This window comes from Lutra lutra, chromosome 4 (assembly GCF_902655055.1).
Source record: "Lutra lutra chromosome 4, mLutLut1.2, whole genome shotgun sequence".
Taxonomy (NCBI): Eukaryota; Metazoa; Chordata; class Mammalia; order Carnivora; family Mustelidae; genus Lutra; species Lutra lutra.
Genome location: NC_062281.1, coordinates 85,445,383 through 85,461,297, shown reverse-complemented (window position 1 = coordinate 85,461,297; position 15,915 = coordinate 85,445,383). Strand labels below are relative to the sequence as shown.

Genomic DNA, 15,915 nt, shown 5'->3' with positions numbered 1-15,915 from the left:
CAGAAGAAAATGAGTAAATGTGAACACCCTTTTATACAGCTTTAAATTACCTACATTCTCAGAATATAGTAAAATGCAATGCTGGTTAGGAAAACCTGTAACATATGCATTGCACATACTAATGTGTTTAGATATAAACAGAAATATGTCTTTAAGTTCTGTAAAGTTCTCTTCATTAGAATATAGACACTAACCTCTTTTGTCATTAGGCTCAGGGTCTCCTCTGGATATAGTTCTATAATCTGCAGTAGTCTGGGAAACTTCAGCCTGGCTTCACTGGAATGCAATTTTAAAGCTTTCAACATTTTGTCTACCACAACAGCTGGATACGTCTGTAGTTCTAGAGACTCAGTAACTACAAAGGACAGGAGAGAAGAAAAAAAGCAGTCAGTATACCCACTTATACATACATAAACTATAAATTTAACAAATGACTACATTTCCCTTTTGGGCTTCTATTTTGTAATATGTCACTGTTCTCTTTTAACAAGTACTTTAGATCAATAAACACCAGATGCAGTTTTGGGCCATATGTAAAAGCTTCCATCTTGAAGCTGAATTCTTCACTGGAATATGCATTCTGCATGCAGCACCGTTTCCTTCTTGGGCCGGAGGGAACATTGAACAGCTGCTGGTTACTGAATTTATTTCAGGAGCAAGAGGCAGGCCACATAGCCAATATTACCAAAGCTACAAGTAAAATGTAGAAACTATAAGCAAATGGAAAGACAGTGTGACTGTTTATATGCAGGTCACATTGCTTGAAGATGCTGTTGCTTCTTAAAAAGACAAGACTTTTCTCAGAATAACTGTCATTTAAAACCCAAGATACAGGGGTGCCTGGGTGGCTCAGTGGGTTAAAGCTTCTGCCTTCTGCTCAGGTCATGATCTCAGGGTCCTGGAATCGAGCCCCGCATCGGGCTGTCTGCTCAGCAAGGAGCCTGCTTCCCCCACCCCTCTCTGCCTGCCTTTCTGTTTACTTGTGATCTCCGTCTGTCAAATAAATATATAAATAAATAAAATCTTAAACAAACAAACAAACAAAAACCTAAGATGCAGAGGCTCCTGAGTGGTTCAGTCAGATGAGCATCTGACTTTTGATTTTTGGCTCAGGTCATGATCTCAGGGTCATGGGATCGGGCCCAGGTCTGGCTCTAAGCTCAACTTGGAAGTCTGCTTGAGATTCCCTCTCTCCCTCCCCTTCTGCACTTCCACCCACTCACGTGCCCATGCCCCCTTCTCTCTCTCTCAAATATAATCTTAAAAAAAAAAATAAAAACAAGCAAACAGGAAACAAAGTATCTACAGAAGTCTTAAGGCTTTGGCTAACACAATGTTACAAACTAAATGGTTTTTCCTTTTGTGACCCACCTGATGTACTCTCCTCCTCCTTGCGGAGCTGCTGGTCACAGAAATCCACCAGCGTCATGTAAGCATCTGTCATGCTGGCTACAGTACCCTGGCCCATAAGGGAAGGCTGGGCCTCCTCCTCAGCTATCCGCACGGCCTCAGAAAGATGATGGAATGCTCTCTGGTGCAGACCTGCGATCACCTAGAATTCACAGAGGTCTCAATTGTGAACCTGTGAGTGCAGCTTAAGTTTTCTGGAAGAACTCTATACTTGTGATGACACAGAAAGAATACTTGTGATTTGTGAGCCATGAGATAACACAGAAAGCTGGTTAAATGGAAAAGGGAGTCTGTCTGTCCTGATTGTGAAACAGTGAGTGATTTCAGGATAATCCTCAGTACTTTTAAAACCCAGAAGGTCCACTAGTCATGCAGAGTTGGCACCAAAGATCAATGGGGGGTCATGCAGCCTGTCAGGAACTGAAGAAGAGATGGAAGTTGGCACTTTATCCTCACCACCCTGCTCAGATGTTGGTAGTAACACTGAGGAGGAAGAAGGCAAGGCTAACAACTAAAGTGAAGTAGGCACAGGGAGATGAGGAGAGGTTGCTAACTATGGAAAATACAAAATCATCTGAGAAAAGCTAGGCAAAGCAGACACTGCATAAAAAAGTGGAAAAGGCTGGTTTGCTCCACAAGATAATGGGACGTCTGGATGGCAACTGGTGGTGAAATCCATTAACAAAATTCTTGGAAGAACTGTCCACATCAATCCAACACAAACTTCTCACTTCTAATACTGAAACAATCTGTATCACTCAAATAAACAGGGAACAATTGACTATGTCAGTTTTCCACATAAGAAACTTGGCTGCATAACTGTCAAATACATTCACAAAACACAAAGCAATCATCATTTCTCATTATTTCTTTTGTGTAGTCAGAAGGCTGCACACTGGAGACGTACAACACACAAACATAAAAAGTTCACTCTTCCAGTATTCATTACCTTTTCTGCATTCTCTGTACTGGATCCAGAAAGATCCAAAATTCTTCTAGACTTGCTTTCCTCGATTTCAGCAAGGCAGGTTGGCTCCCTGATGAGAGCCTCCGCTATGATTCTGTATGTTGTACCCAAGAGAATATTCTGATCATGGAAAGCAAGAACATTTTTGCTTATGTAACTTGATGTGCTCTCACCTGTTGGATTAAAAACATACACATACACACAGATGATTTTCTCAGAAATAAATGGATGTCATAAATTAAAAAAAGGATACTCATAGTGTACAGAGGTTGTTTTCTATTAAAAATTTAAAATAAATCTTGTAACTATAAGAAACTGGCTTCATACAGTGGTTAGGGAATTTCTTGAACTCATGTGAAAGAAAAATGTTCTTTGTTAGCAGTGACTATATCAAAGTCTATAGAGGCTAAGGCAATTAAAACACTGAATAAACTTTTATTCAAGTACCATCATTCTGCATTTTGTCAAAGCACCTAAATCCATTATAAAGGAAAGAAAATGTCTTTTTTTAATGCATTTGTGCATATACATTAAAAACCAGATTAGATTTTTAAATCGCTACTGTGATTTATAGCTGATAAAGCAACAGAGGCTGCTGCATGTAAAGGTCTAGTTCTAATGTCTTACTATGGCTTTGGGGAAGGAAACCCTGGTCAAGCCTGCAGCTTGCAGAGGGTACAAGAAGGGCACAAAGAGAAGGGGATGTCACCCAGCAAGTCCAATCAACCATTCTACCCTGCTCATCAATCCGTGAAAATTCTCTGCCAGATTACCCTCAGATACATGTTCAAAACTACTGGCCCTACTATTTCACAAGACAGTTAAAAACTACAGCCATATGATGACTACTAAAACTGTAGGATTAGTATTTTTTTTAAAAGATTTTATTTATTTATTTGACAGAGATCACAAGTAGGCAGAGAGGCAGGCAGAAAGAGAGGAGGAAGCAGGCTCCCTGCTGAGCAGAGAGCCCGATGCGGGGCCCGATCCCAGAACCCTGGGATCATGACCTGAAACAAAGACAGAGGCTTTAACCCACTGAGCCACCCAGGCACCCCTAATATTAGGAGTACTAATGTTATCTTAGTATCAGCCAACGCCTTCTCCTCTCCTCCATTCCTCCCAACCAAAACCCCTAAAAATATTTAAGCAAACATAAGGATGATTTTCTGCTCCTGATAAATATGGAGAGCGTGCTTCTCCTATTTGCATTTTTACTGAGACTAATAGTCTGATATAATTGCCTGTCTTACTGAAGAGTCCAACTTGGGAATATGGTTGTCAGCATGGTCAATAATACTGCTGCTATATACCCTGGGACAGAGGGCAGCAAAACAGGTGGACTGAACCCAAAACTCACATAGTGAATTCTTTCTCCCCTCAGTTTTGAAGTCTATGTTAAAAAAAAAAAAAAAGAAAGAAAAGCTGAGGAGGAAAAAGATGTTTCATATTCAATATTTTAAAAGGCAATTCTTGTAAGTAAACAAGGTTTTCAAAATAATTAAACTATGAGACCCATAATTTGCATAAATATTACAGAAAAATTTTTAACTTAAATTTTATTTGATCAATAAAGAAATAAAATCTCCAAGAACCACATTCCATAGCATTATTAGGATGCAAAGTACCTTGGCTCCAAATATTTAATAAAATTATTACAAAAGTTAATTCCCAAATGTCAGATAAAGCAGCAAAATAAGTTTTAAAAGACAAAGAAACATAATATAAAATAGCGCCACTGAACTTATTTCTATAGAAAAGAATAGTCAAGTACCCAACAAGGAGACTGTTTTCAGCGCTGTGAGAATCTGCTCAGGGCAGGTCTGGCACTGGCTCCGGCTATGGCTGAGCCGGCAGTAGCTCTGCACCCACTGCACCTGCCAGTCATCTCTTGCTTTTGACTCTCTATGAAGCTCCTTCAGTAGTTTCATGGCAAGTGAGAAATTGTGCTATAGAAGAAAGAAAGTGGTAAGATAATACACAGGTGATCACTTAGAAATAAAAATAAAACATTTGACAGAAATTTTTAACTGGCCTTCTTCCCTTTTTGCATGACACAACTCACCTGAAAGCAGTAAATCCATCTCCTCAGCTTAAATTGTGTAAATGTATTTTTAAAAAAGATTTTATTTATTTATTTGACAGAGAGAGACACATGTCTTTTTATTTATCATGGGGAAAGCATTCACATTTCAAGTGTATAGAGTTCTATCTTTTAGTAAATTTACAAAGTTGGACAGCCATCACTACTATTTAGTTCCAGAACATCTGATCAATTCAAAAAGAAACAATTTGCTCCCCATTCCCTCCAGCCATGGGCAAACACTAAACTACTTTCTATCTCTATGGATTTGCCGATTCTGGACATCTCCTATCAATGAAATCAGAAACGTGGTGATTTTTATCTGTCTTCTTTCACTTAGCATAATCTTTTCTAGGTTTGCCCAAGTTACAGCGTGTATTCACACTTTATTCCTTCACACGGCTGAACAATATTCTGTTGCATGGATAGAACACATTTTATTTATCCATTCATCTATTGATAGCTTTTGGGGTTGCCTCCACCTTTTGGCTATTTTGAATAATACTGCTGTAAATATCTACGTACAAATTTCTGTGTGGACATACACTTTCACTTCTCCCATATACCTACGAGTTGAAATGGTGGATCACATGGTAACTCTGTTTAACTTTTTGAGGAAATGTCAGACTGTTCTCCACAGCATCTGTACCATTTTACATTCCCATTATCAATGTATGAGGGTTCCAATTTCTCCACATCTTCACCAATATTTGTCTGAGCAGTCTCTTTGCTTACAGTGGGTGTGAAGTGGTATCTTGTGTGGGTTCAATTTGCATTTTCCTAATAACTTATAATGTTGAACATCTTTTCATGTGCTTGTTAACCATCCAACCAACCAACCAACCAAACAACCAAACCATCGGCTTTGGAGAAATGTCTATTTAGAATTCTTAGCCCATTTTTTAAAAGATTATTTATTTATTTATTTGATGGAAATCACAAGTAGGCAGAGAGGCAGGCAGAGAGAGGGGGAAGCAGACTCCCTGCTGAGCAGAGAGCCCGACTTGGGGCTTGATCCCAGGACCCTGAGACTATGACCCGAGCCGAAGGCAGAGGTTTAAAACACTGAGCCATCCAGGTGCCCCTTAGCCAATTTTTTAAGTTGGATTGAGTTTTTGTTGTTCAGTTATAAAGAGTTCTTTATGTGTTCTGGAATAGTAGACCTTATTCAGATACATGATTTCCCAATTATTTTCTCACATGTGTATGGGTTGTCTCATCACTTTTTTGAGTGTGTTCTTTGAGGCACAGGAATTTCTAAATTTTGATGTGTAACTTATCTATTTTTTATTTGTTTGGTCGTTATGTGGATGTCTTTTAATTCTTCTTTACCAAGTTTCAAAAGATGTTTTCATCAAACCCATGTCTTGTTCTTTACTATCCTTTCAACTATGTAGGCTAAAAATCTGAGCCATCCTCAGCTGCATCCTCTCCATAATACTTACTATCTCTGGACTTCTTACTTCACTTCTAGAGCATCTTTCACATTGTTTGCATTCCTACCACAACTATCCTAGTTTGAGACTTCATAGTCTCTCTGCTTTTTCCCTCAGCAGACAATCTTCCATACAGCTTCCAACTGAGCCAGCGTGTCCAGAGCAGATTGCAATTCCCAGCTTCTCACCTCCATGATTTTGCTGGAATATATCTTGTATCTATAGCACCTTTTTCTCTTCTCAAAGTGCAAACCCTACCATTTCCATAAAGCCCCATCTGAATGCCTCCTTCTCCAGCAAGCCTTCCTACCAGGCAGAAGGTCTCTTCTTGGGGCTCTCCTAGCATGGTGACCTCTCTTTTCTTCACTCATCTTATGCTGTTTTGGGTTGAAGTGCAGCTCTTATTCTCTTGCTAGACAGTAATCACAAGAGCCGGAAGAGTAGCTTCCCAACACCGCCCCTGACATTGTTGGGTGCAGCTTCTTAGCTACACTGTAATCCTCATCACTACTCAGAACTTCCTCACCACCAAATTCCTAAACTCAAGTCACACCATTTTGACCACAAACCTACTCTACCCACCAAATTCTTGCTATGTTTGCTTTATAACCTTAAAACCTCTGGTAACTTTACCTGCCTTCTTCCTGCTTCCACTTCCTTCCGTGTGCAATTAAGCCAGCCAGCTTTTCCCACCACTCTCTTTGCAATACTCTCAGGTCACCAGCCTTTGTCCCTGCATTACAACCACCTGGAAAAACCATACTCCTGGGTACATCGAAGTGCATGGCCTTTCTGCTCCTATACTCACAGACTCACCAGAGACCGCACTGACAGTTCTTCCATGGCTCGCCAGCCCCTCCACCACAGCTCAGAATAACCCACCACTCCCCCACTATTCTCAGTTCTCTTCAGCTCAGCCTCTGCAGAGGGCCTACTCCCCAGAGAGAACAGAGTTCTTCCATTCACCTTTGCTGGAATCCTTTCCCTTTCAACTCCACAAGAAATCCTATCTTACTAATGATCCCTCTCTGTATGTCCATTCTCTCCCTACCATTAAGCTTTAAAATCCCCAGTCTCCTCTTTCCTAAAAATCCAAACTCTTCCCTGAGCCCACCTGCTTTTCCTCATCATGGCTTCCTTAGAAGCAGGCTGTGCTCACTGCCCCTGTATATCCATCCTTATCTGTTCTTCTACCCACTCTGATCTGACTTCTGCTCCAGTGAAATAGTTCTCACTGAAGTCAGCACAAGGCTCCTCTCAATGCAAGGGCACTTCAGTTTCTGTATGCCTTTGCTCTCCTGGGTAACAGGCACTGATGATTTCTGGCCCTCCCTCTGGGCTCAGCCTCTTGGTCATCCTCTAACGTCACCATCTAGTTTCAGCTCCTTTGTGGACACCTTTCCCTTTGTTCCTCCCAAAACTGTAGGTCTGTTTTGGCGACTGGTCCTGGTCACTTTATCCACTCCTGTGGCTTCAGTGATAGTCCATGTGCCAATCACCTTCAGACCTCTATTGCAAGCATAGCTCTTTTTCTCCAGAACTTTAGATTTCTTATGTACAAATTAGCAAATAGAAATCATAACTTGTTTGTCTTAAGGGCCTCACACATGCAATATGTCTTCAACTGAATGCACCCCACAAACTGCCGTTCTTCCTGCATTCCTATACACTCAGCTATACAGGCAGAGAAGCCTGGGGATCCTACTTTCTCTTCCTGAACAGAACCAGTCACAGTGTCTCATCCATGCTTCCTTTTTCTTGAACTTGTCCACTGATCTCCACTTCCCAGACTCTAGCCTAGATTGGCTGCCCTTATCGATTACCTGGAGTAATATAGAGGCTGGACAACCCTTTGCCCTTCCTCCAATAATTTCTCTCACTACAATCAGAACACTGTTTTAAAACTGTTAATCCGGGGCACCTGGGTGGCTCAGTAGGTTAAGCTTCTGTCTTCGGCTCAGGTCATAATCCCAGGGTCCTGGGATTGAGTCCTACATTGGGCTCCCTGCTCAGTGGAGAGTCTGCTTTTCCCTCTCCCTCTGCCTCCCCGCGTTCTTGTGCTCTCTCTCAAATAAATAAATAAAATCTTAAAAAAACCTGTTTATTTATCTGGTCACCTCTATCCCAGGGCTTCCTATACAAAGAAGAACAGCCATTAAGTAGGCATTCAAGTTCACCTGTCACTCTACTCAGGAAACCAAATGCCCAGGGTTATTCCTGAGTCTTTTTTTTTTAAATTTTTAAAATTTTTTTATAAACATATAATGTATTTTTATCCCCAGGGGTACAGGTCTGTGAATCGCCAGGTTTACACACTTCACAGCACTCACCATAGCACATACCCTCCCCAATGTCCATAACCCCACCCCCCTCTCACTCCCCCCTCACCCTGCAACCCTCAGTTTGTTTTGGGAGATTAAGAGTCACTTATGGTTTGTCTCCCTCCTGATCCCATCTTGTTTCATTTATTCTTCTCCCACCCCCCTAAATCCCCATGTTGCATCTCCACTTCCTCATATCAGAGAGATCATATGATAGTTGTCTTTCTCCAATTGACTTATTTCACTAAGCATGATACCCTCTAGTTCCATCCATGTCATCGCAAGTGGCAAGATTTCATTTCTTTTGATGACTGCATAGTATTCCATTGTATATATATACCACTTCTTCCTTATCCATTCATCTGTTGATGTACATCTAGGTTCCTTCCATAGTTTGGGTATTGTAGACATTGCTGCTATAAACATTTGGGTGCATGTGCCCCTTTGGATCACTACATTTGTATCTTTAGGGTAAATACCCAGTAGTGCAATTGCTGGGTCACAGCGTAGTTCTATTTTCAACTTTTTGAGGAACCTCCATGCTGTTTTCCAAAGTGGTTGCACCAGCTTGCGTTCCCTCCAACAGTGTAGGAGGGTTCCCCTTTCTCCGTATCCTCGCCAGCATCTGTCATTTCCTGACTTAATTTTAGCCATTCTGACTGGTGTGAGGTATTATCTCATTGTGGTTTTGATTTGTATTTCCCTGATTCTGAGTGATATGGAGCACTTTTTCATGTGTCTGTTGGCCATCTGGATGTCTTCTTTGCAGAAATGTCTGTTCGTGTCTTCTGCCCATTTCTTGATGGGATTATTTGTTCTTTGGGTGTTGAGTTTGCTAAGTTCTTTACAGATTTTAGACACTAGCCCTTTATCTGATATGTCGTTTGCAAATATTTTCTCCCATTCTGTCAGTTGTCTTTTGGTTTTGTTAACTGTTTCCTTTGCTGTGCAAAAGCTTTTGATCTTGATGAAATCCCAATAGTTCATTTTTGCCCTTGCTTCCCTTACCTTTGGCGATGTTCCTAGGAAGATGTTGCTGCAGTTGAGGTCGAAGAGGTTGCTGCCTGTGTTCTCCTCAAGGATTTTGATGGATTCCTTTCTTACATTGAGGTCCTTCATCCATTTTGAGTGTATTTTCGTGTGTGGTGTAAGGAAATGGTCCAATTTCATTTTTCTGCATGTGGCCGTCCAATTTTCCCAACACCATTTATTGAAGAGGCTGTCTTTTTTCCATTGGACATTCTTTCCTGCTTTGTCGAAGATTAGTTGACCATAAAGTTGAGGGTCTATTTCTGGGCTCTCTATTCTGTTCCATTGATCTCTGTGTCTGTTTTTGTGCCAGTACCATGCTGTCTTGATGATGACAGCTTTGTTATAGAGCTTGAAGTCCGGAATTGTGATGCCACCAACTTTGGCTTTTTTTTTCAATATTCCTTTGGCTATTCAAGGTCTTCTCTGGTTCCCTATAAATTTTAGGATTATTTGTTCCATTTCTTTGAAAAAAATGGGTGGGATTTTGATAGGGATTGCATTAAATGTGTATATTGCTTTAGGTAGCATAGACATTTTCACAATATTTGTTCTTCCAATCCAGGAGCATGGAACATTTTTCCATTTCTTTGTGTCTTCCTCAATTTCTTTCATGAGTACTTTATAGTTTTCGGAGTATAGATTCTTAGCCTCTTTGGTTAGGTTTATTCCTAGGTATCTCATGGTTTTGGGTGCAACTATAAATGGGATTGACTCCTTAATTTCTCTTTCTTCTGTCTTGTTGTTGGTGTAGAGAAATGTAAGTGATTTCTATGCAATGATTTTACATCCTGACACTTTACTTAATTCCTGTACAAGTTCTAGCAGTTTTGGAGTGGAGTCTTTTGGGTTTTCCACATATAGTATCATATCATCTGCTAAGAGTGATAGTTTGACTTCTTCTTTGCTGATTTGGTTGCCTTTAATTTCTTTTGGTTGTCTGATTTGCTAAGGCTAGGACTTCTAGTACTATGTTGAATAGCAGTGGGGATAATGGACATCCCTGCCGTGTTGCTGACCTTAGCGGAAAAGCTTTCAGTTTTTCTCCACTGAGAGTATCATATGGTTTTCGTTCTTTCTTTTATTAATGTGTTGTATCACATTGATTGACTTGTGGATGTTGAACCAACCTTGCAGCCCTGGAATAAATCCCACTTGGTCGTGGTGAATAATCCTTTTAATGTACTGTTGAATCCTATTGGCTAGTATTTCGGTGAGAATTTTCACATCTGTGTTCATTAAGGATATTGGTCTGTAATTCTCTTTTTTGATGGGATCCTTGTCTGGTTTTGGGATCAAGGTGATGCTGGCCTCATAAAATGAGTTTGGAAGTTTTCCTTCCATTTCTATTTTTTGGAACAGTTTCAGGAGAATAGGAATTAGTTCTTCTTTAAATGTTTGGTAGAATTCCCTTGGGAAGCCATCTGGCCCTGGGCTTTTGTTTGTTTGGAGATTTTTGATGACTATTTCAATCTCCTTACTGGTTACGGGTCTGTTCAGGTTTCCTATTTCTTCCTGGTTCAGTTGTGGTAGTTTATATGTCTCTAGGAATGCATCCATTTCTTCCAGATTGCCAAATTTGTTTGCATAGAGTTGCTCACAGTATGTTCTTATAATTGTTTGTATTTCTTTGGTGTTTGTTGTGATCTCTCCTCTTTCATTCATGATTTTATTTATTTGGGTCCGTTCTCTTTTCTTTTTGATAAGTCTGGCCAGGGGTTTATCAATCTTATTAATTCTTTCAAAGAACCAGCTCCTAGTTTCATTGATTTGTTCTATTGTTTTTTGGGTTTCTATTTCATTGATTTCTGCTCTGATCTTTATGATTTCTCTTCTCCTGCTGGGTTTAGGGTTTCTTTCTTGTTCTTTCTCCAGCTCCTTTAGGTGTAGGGTTAGGTTTTGTACTTGAGACCTTTCTTATTTCTTGAGAAAGGCTTGTACCGCTACATATTTTCCTCTGAGGACTGCCTTTGCTGTGTCCCACAGATTTTGAACCGTTGTGTTTTCATTATCATTTGTTTCCATGAATTTTTTCAAATCTTCTTTAATTTCCTGGTTGACCCATTCATTCTTTAGAAGGATGCTGTTTAGACTCCATGTATTTGGGTTCTTTCCCAAAAAGAGCTATTAAAAAACAGCTAATTTAAGAAAATTATTGTGCTACAATAGAGGAACACAAATGTAAGTACTCACCTGCTTTCTTGCACTTTCTACCATCTTCATTTTCATGGAGAATATACAGTTCTTAATCAGGGAACAGACTTCTTCTCCCTGCTCCTGAACTTCCATCTTATCACTAGAATCTTTATCACCATCCATGGACATACTATGATCACCTGGAGGAAGAGTAAGTTTCTCCTCTATTTTGCTGAGAAAGAAACATCTACACAGAACAATGAAAAATGAAAATTAATGGCAGAGACTTATGAAATAAATCTTTTATATATGGGAAGCTACTGGATGGCATTTACAGACAGAAATTCTACAATTATTAAATTTTTGCTCATTTCTGGGTGTACCTGGGTGGCTTAGTCAGTTGAGAATCTGACACTTGATTTTAGATCAGGTCATGATCTCAGGATTGTGTGATCGAGCCCTGTGTCAGGCTCTGCACTGAGTGGGGAGTCTTTGAGACTCTCTCTTTCCCTCTCCCTCTGACCCTCTCCCACCTGCTCATGCACTCTTTCTCTAAAAGTAAATAAAAAATTTTTTTGCTCATTTTTTAGACTGTTAAGTGTGTACTCTAAGTACCAGATTCAATAGCCATTTTTTTTTAAAAGATTTTATTTATTTATTTGACACACAGAGAGAGATCACAAGTAGGCAGAGAGGCAGGCAGAGAGAGAGGAGGAAGCAGGCTCCCTGCGGAGCAGAGAGCCCGATGCGGGGCTCGATCCCAGGACCCTGAGATCATGACCTGAGCCGAAGGCAGAGGCTTTAACCCACTGAGCCACCCAGGCGCCCCTCAATAGCCATTTTTAATTAACCAACTCTTTAAAAGATATTTTTCGGGGCACCTGGGTGGCTCAGTGGGTTAAGCCACTGCCTTCGGCTCAGGTCATGATCTCAGGGTCCTGGGTTCGAGCCCCGCATCGGGCTCTCTGCTCCGCAGGGAGCCTGCTTCCTCCTCTCTCTCTGCCTGCCTCTCTGCCTGCTTGTGATTTCTCTCTGTCAAATAAATAAAATCTTTAAAAAAAAAAAAGATATTTTTCTGGGGTGCCTGGGTGGTTCAGTGGGTTAAGCCTCTACCTTTCACTCAGATCATGGTCTCAGGGTCCTGGGATCAAGTCCCACATTGGGCTCTCTGCTCAGCGGGGAGCCTGATTCCCCCTGCCTCTGTGCCTACTTGAGATTTATCTCTGTGTCAAATAAATAATAATAAATAAACAAAATCTTAATAAAAAAGATATTTTTCCAGGTATCATTTATTGCCTACACTTCCACAAAATAAACCATTTAAATGCACAATGTTCTCTCTTAATGAATGGGTGACATGCCCTATGTTGGGTCTTTTCATGTCTCCTAATCTAAGGTCCTACCCCAAAGGTAAAACATGTAAAGCAGCAAACAGGTTATAATCACTGGGGATATGAAAAGGCTGTATTGCTATAAAATTATTTGTATTTGTATTATAATTTACATATCTGACTGTTCTAGTGATTTCATTTTCATTATTTTCATGCCAGTACCACTGACAAGGACCTTAACGTATAAAATCCACCCCTGATCAATATCAACGAAGTTTTTGTCCATCCAGTGACTTATCTCCATTTTCTTAGAAACACTGTGGCCAGATAAACCAGCATGTCCCATACACCTCTTTCTTTTGTTTTGTTGTTGTTATTTCCCAAATACAAGCCTTTCTAGTCATCTATCTGCTTCTGTGTTCCTAGCCCCCTACCCAACACACGAGTGCCCCCTCCCTCCCAACAGGTGCTACTGTTTTTAAGCTTTCACTGTTTTTAGTTAATAGAATAAATAAGCAAAAGTGGCATAAGATAGGTACTTAATAAATATTTGAGGAAATAATTATGAAACATACATTGAAACATAAATGTTACAGTATGAGTAAAGTTCCCTGAGCTCAGAGAAATAGGAATCAGGGGGCAACAAGGGGACGTGGATTAGTGTTTACAAGGTGATAAGACTGTTTCCTGGGCTTTAAAAAATGCATTTAAGGGGCGCCTGGGTGGCTCAGTGGGTTAAAGCCTCTGCCTTCGGCTCAGGTCATGATCCCAGGGTCCTGGGATCGAGCCCCACATTGGGCTCTCTGCTCCGCGGGGAGCCTGCTTCCTCCTCTCTCTCTGCCTGCCTCTCTGCCTCCTTGTGATTTCTGTCTGTCAAATAAATAAATAAATCTTAAAAAAAAATAAAAAAAAATAAAAAATGCATTTAATTTCAAGTAGTAGAAGAGATAAGGAAGTTCTAGATAGAAGAAACAAACTAAACAAAGGCAGAGAAGTGTTACAGTGTAGGACATATTATTGTATCAAGACTGGGGAGGACAGAGCCAGGAAGTGAAACATCTTCTAGAGCCCTAGAGCCCTAGAGCCCTAGAGCCCATCCTTTTGCTGATAACTAACACTCTGGATAAAATACCAAATATCACCATCAAAGATTGCTGAGTGAATACAAGATGGCAGACTGTTACATACAAAGAGGCCAAAGGTGGGAGAAGTACTGCATTAGGATGAAGTTTTTGTTTTCTCTTTCTTTTTCCAGTTTTTCCATGAGGATAACCATGGCTGATAAGAGGTATGGTAGCCAGAGTGACTAAGATTCAGACAGGAACCCTGAAGTATTGTGCCCAGAGAAAGCTAGAAGGGAACCTAGGCAGACCAAAGGTTGTAGTGGGAATCCTGGAAGGGGGAGAGCCAGAGAAGAGGCTCTCTAATTCTATTTATGAAGCCACACAAGTTTCAGCCTGCCTCCTGAAATATGCATGTGCAGGACTGACTGGAAACAATGAAGGAAAGGCTTGAGTCCTGGACTGAGATGTAAATCAAGAAGGCAAGACAGAGTCCACTGTCCAAATCTAACTAGACTGACTGCTTGCTAAAGCAATCATTCCTGAGAATTATAATAAAGCTCAGAGTCTACACAAGATAATATTAACAATTTCTAAGATATACCTGAATATATACCTGATATACAAAGAACCAGGAAAATGTATCCATTCTGGGTAGAAAAGACAGTCAACAGATTCAACTCTTACATGACCCATATGCTGGAATGATCATAGAGAACCTTAAAGCAGCTATTTTTAAAAAGATTTTACTTATTTATTTTAGAAAGAAAGCAAGTGAGTGAGCAGGGTGAGGTGGGGAGTGGTAGAGGGGGAGAGAAAAGGACAAGAAGACTCCACAGTGAGTGTGGAGCCTAATGTAGGCTTGATCGCACGACCCTGAGATCATGATCTGAGTGAAAACAAGAGTGCAGGACTGACCGGAAACAGTGAAGGAAAGGTTTGAGTCCTGAACTGAGATGTAAATCAAGAAGATTTAAATGTAATTTAAGATGTAAATCTTAACTAACTGAGCCACCCAGGCACCCCAAGCAGCTTATTAATGATGCTTTAGGAGGTAAAAAAAAAAATAACATGAAATAATGGAAAGGCAACTATCTCAGTAGAAAAAAGTAAATATTAAAAAAGCCAAATGGAAATTTTACAACTGAAAAAACATACTAATTAATAAAAAATTCACTACATATACTTAAAGAGGAATTAAGAGGAAAATACAGTGACCTTGAAGATAGGCCAACAGAAATCATCTAATCTGAAGAATAAAGAGAAAAAAAGATTGAATAAAAATGAACAGAGCTTCAAGGACGTGTGTGGGACAACATCAAAAAGTCCAATATATGTGTAATGGGCACCCCACAAAGACAGAAAAATTGGGGCAAAAAATACTTGAAAATACAGAAAATTCCCCAAATTTAATGACATAAAGGTACAGATTTGAGAAGCTCAGTGAACCTCGAGCAGGTAACTTCAAAGGAAGCTATACCTAAATACATCATAATCAAACTGCTAAGAGCCTATGTTAAAAAAAATTCTGAAACCAGAGTGAGACAGAATACATACAGGGGAACAACAATTTGAGTAATCATTCTTTTAGAAACATGATACTACTAAGGAGGAAGGGGGAATCTACCCAGAATTCTATATCCACAGAAAATATTCTTCAGGAAACACAGCAAAATAAAGGTATCTTCAAATAGAAGAAAACTAAGAGAATTCATCAAAGGCAGACCTAAACTACAAGAATTGCTTAAAGGAAAGTTTTCAGCTAAAGGTAAAGGATATCAGAGGAAAACTTGGGTCTTTACAAACAAATAATGAGCATCAGAAATACTAAGTATAAAGTGACTTTTTGTTTCTTAAGTTCTTTCAAATATGTATGACTGTTTAAAGCAAAAATATAATATCTATTAGTATTTTCACTATATGCTATCATACATTATTTTGACGTATAATGATAAAAAGGACATTTAATCAGGAAGACCTAGCAATTATTGATGTATATATGCCTAGTAACAAAGTTCAAAATACAGTAAGTAAAAATAGACAGAATTAAAGAGAAAAATAGACAATTCCACAATCAAAGTAAGGGATTTTGAAATCCTTACATATCTAGGCAGCTGATGGAATAGACCAAAAAAAAAAAT

The 15,915-nt window shown here is 39.8% G+C and overlaps 1 protein-coding gene across 2 annotated transcripts in view; it reads right to left on the bottom strand.

Annotated features, from left to right (window-relative positions):
- Nucleotides 1-15,915, bottom strand: part of PRKDC (protein kinase, DNA-activated, catalytic subunit) — a 228,912-nt gene that overhangs the window by 21,645 nt on the left and 191,352 nt on the right. For both annotated transcript variants that reach the window (XM_047723583.1, XM_047723584.1), the window contains 5 exons: nucleotides 11,440-11,629; nucleotides 4,152-4,326; nucleotides 2,360-2,550; nucleotides 1,372-1,552; nucleotides 195-355 (listed from right to left, as the gene is read on the bottom strand). In XM_047723583.1, the coding sequence (XP_047579539.1) occupies nucleotides 195-355; nucleotides 1,372-1,552; nucleotides 2,360-2,550; nucleotides 4,152-4,326; nucleotides 11,440-11,629 (898 nt within the window). The remainder of the gene's footprint in view (nucleotides 1-194; nucleotides 356-1,371; nucleotides 1,553-2,359; nucleotides 2,551-4,151; nucleotides 4,327-11,439; nucleotides 11,630-15,915) is intronic.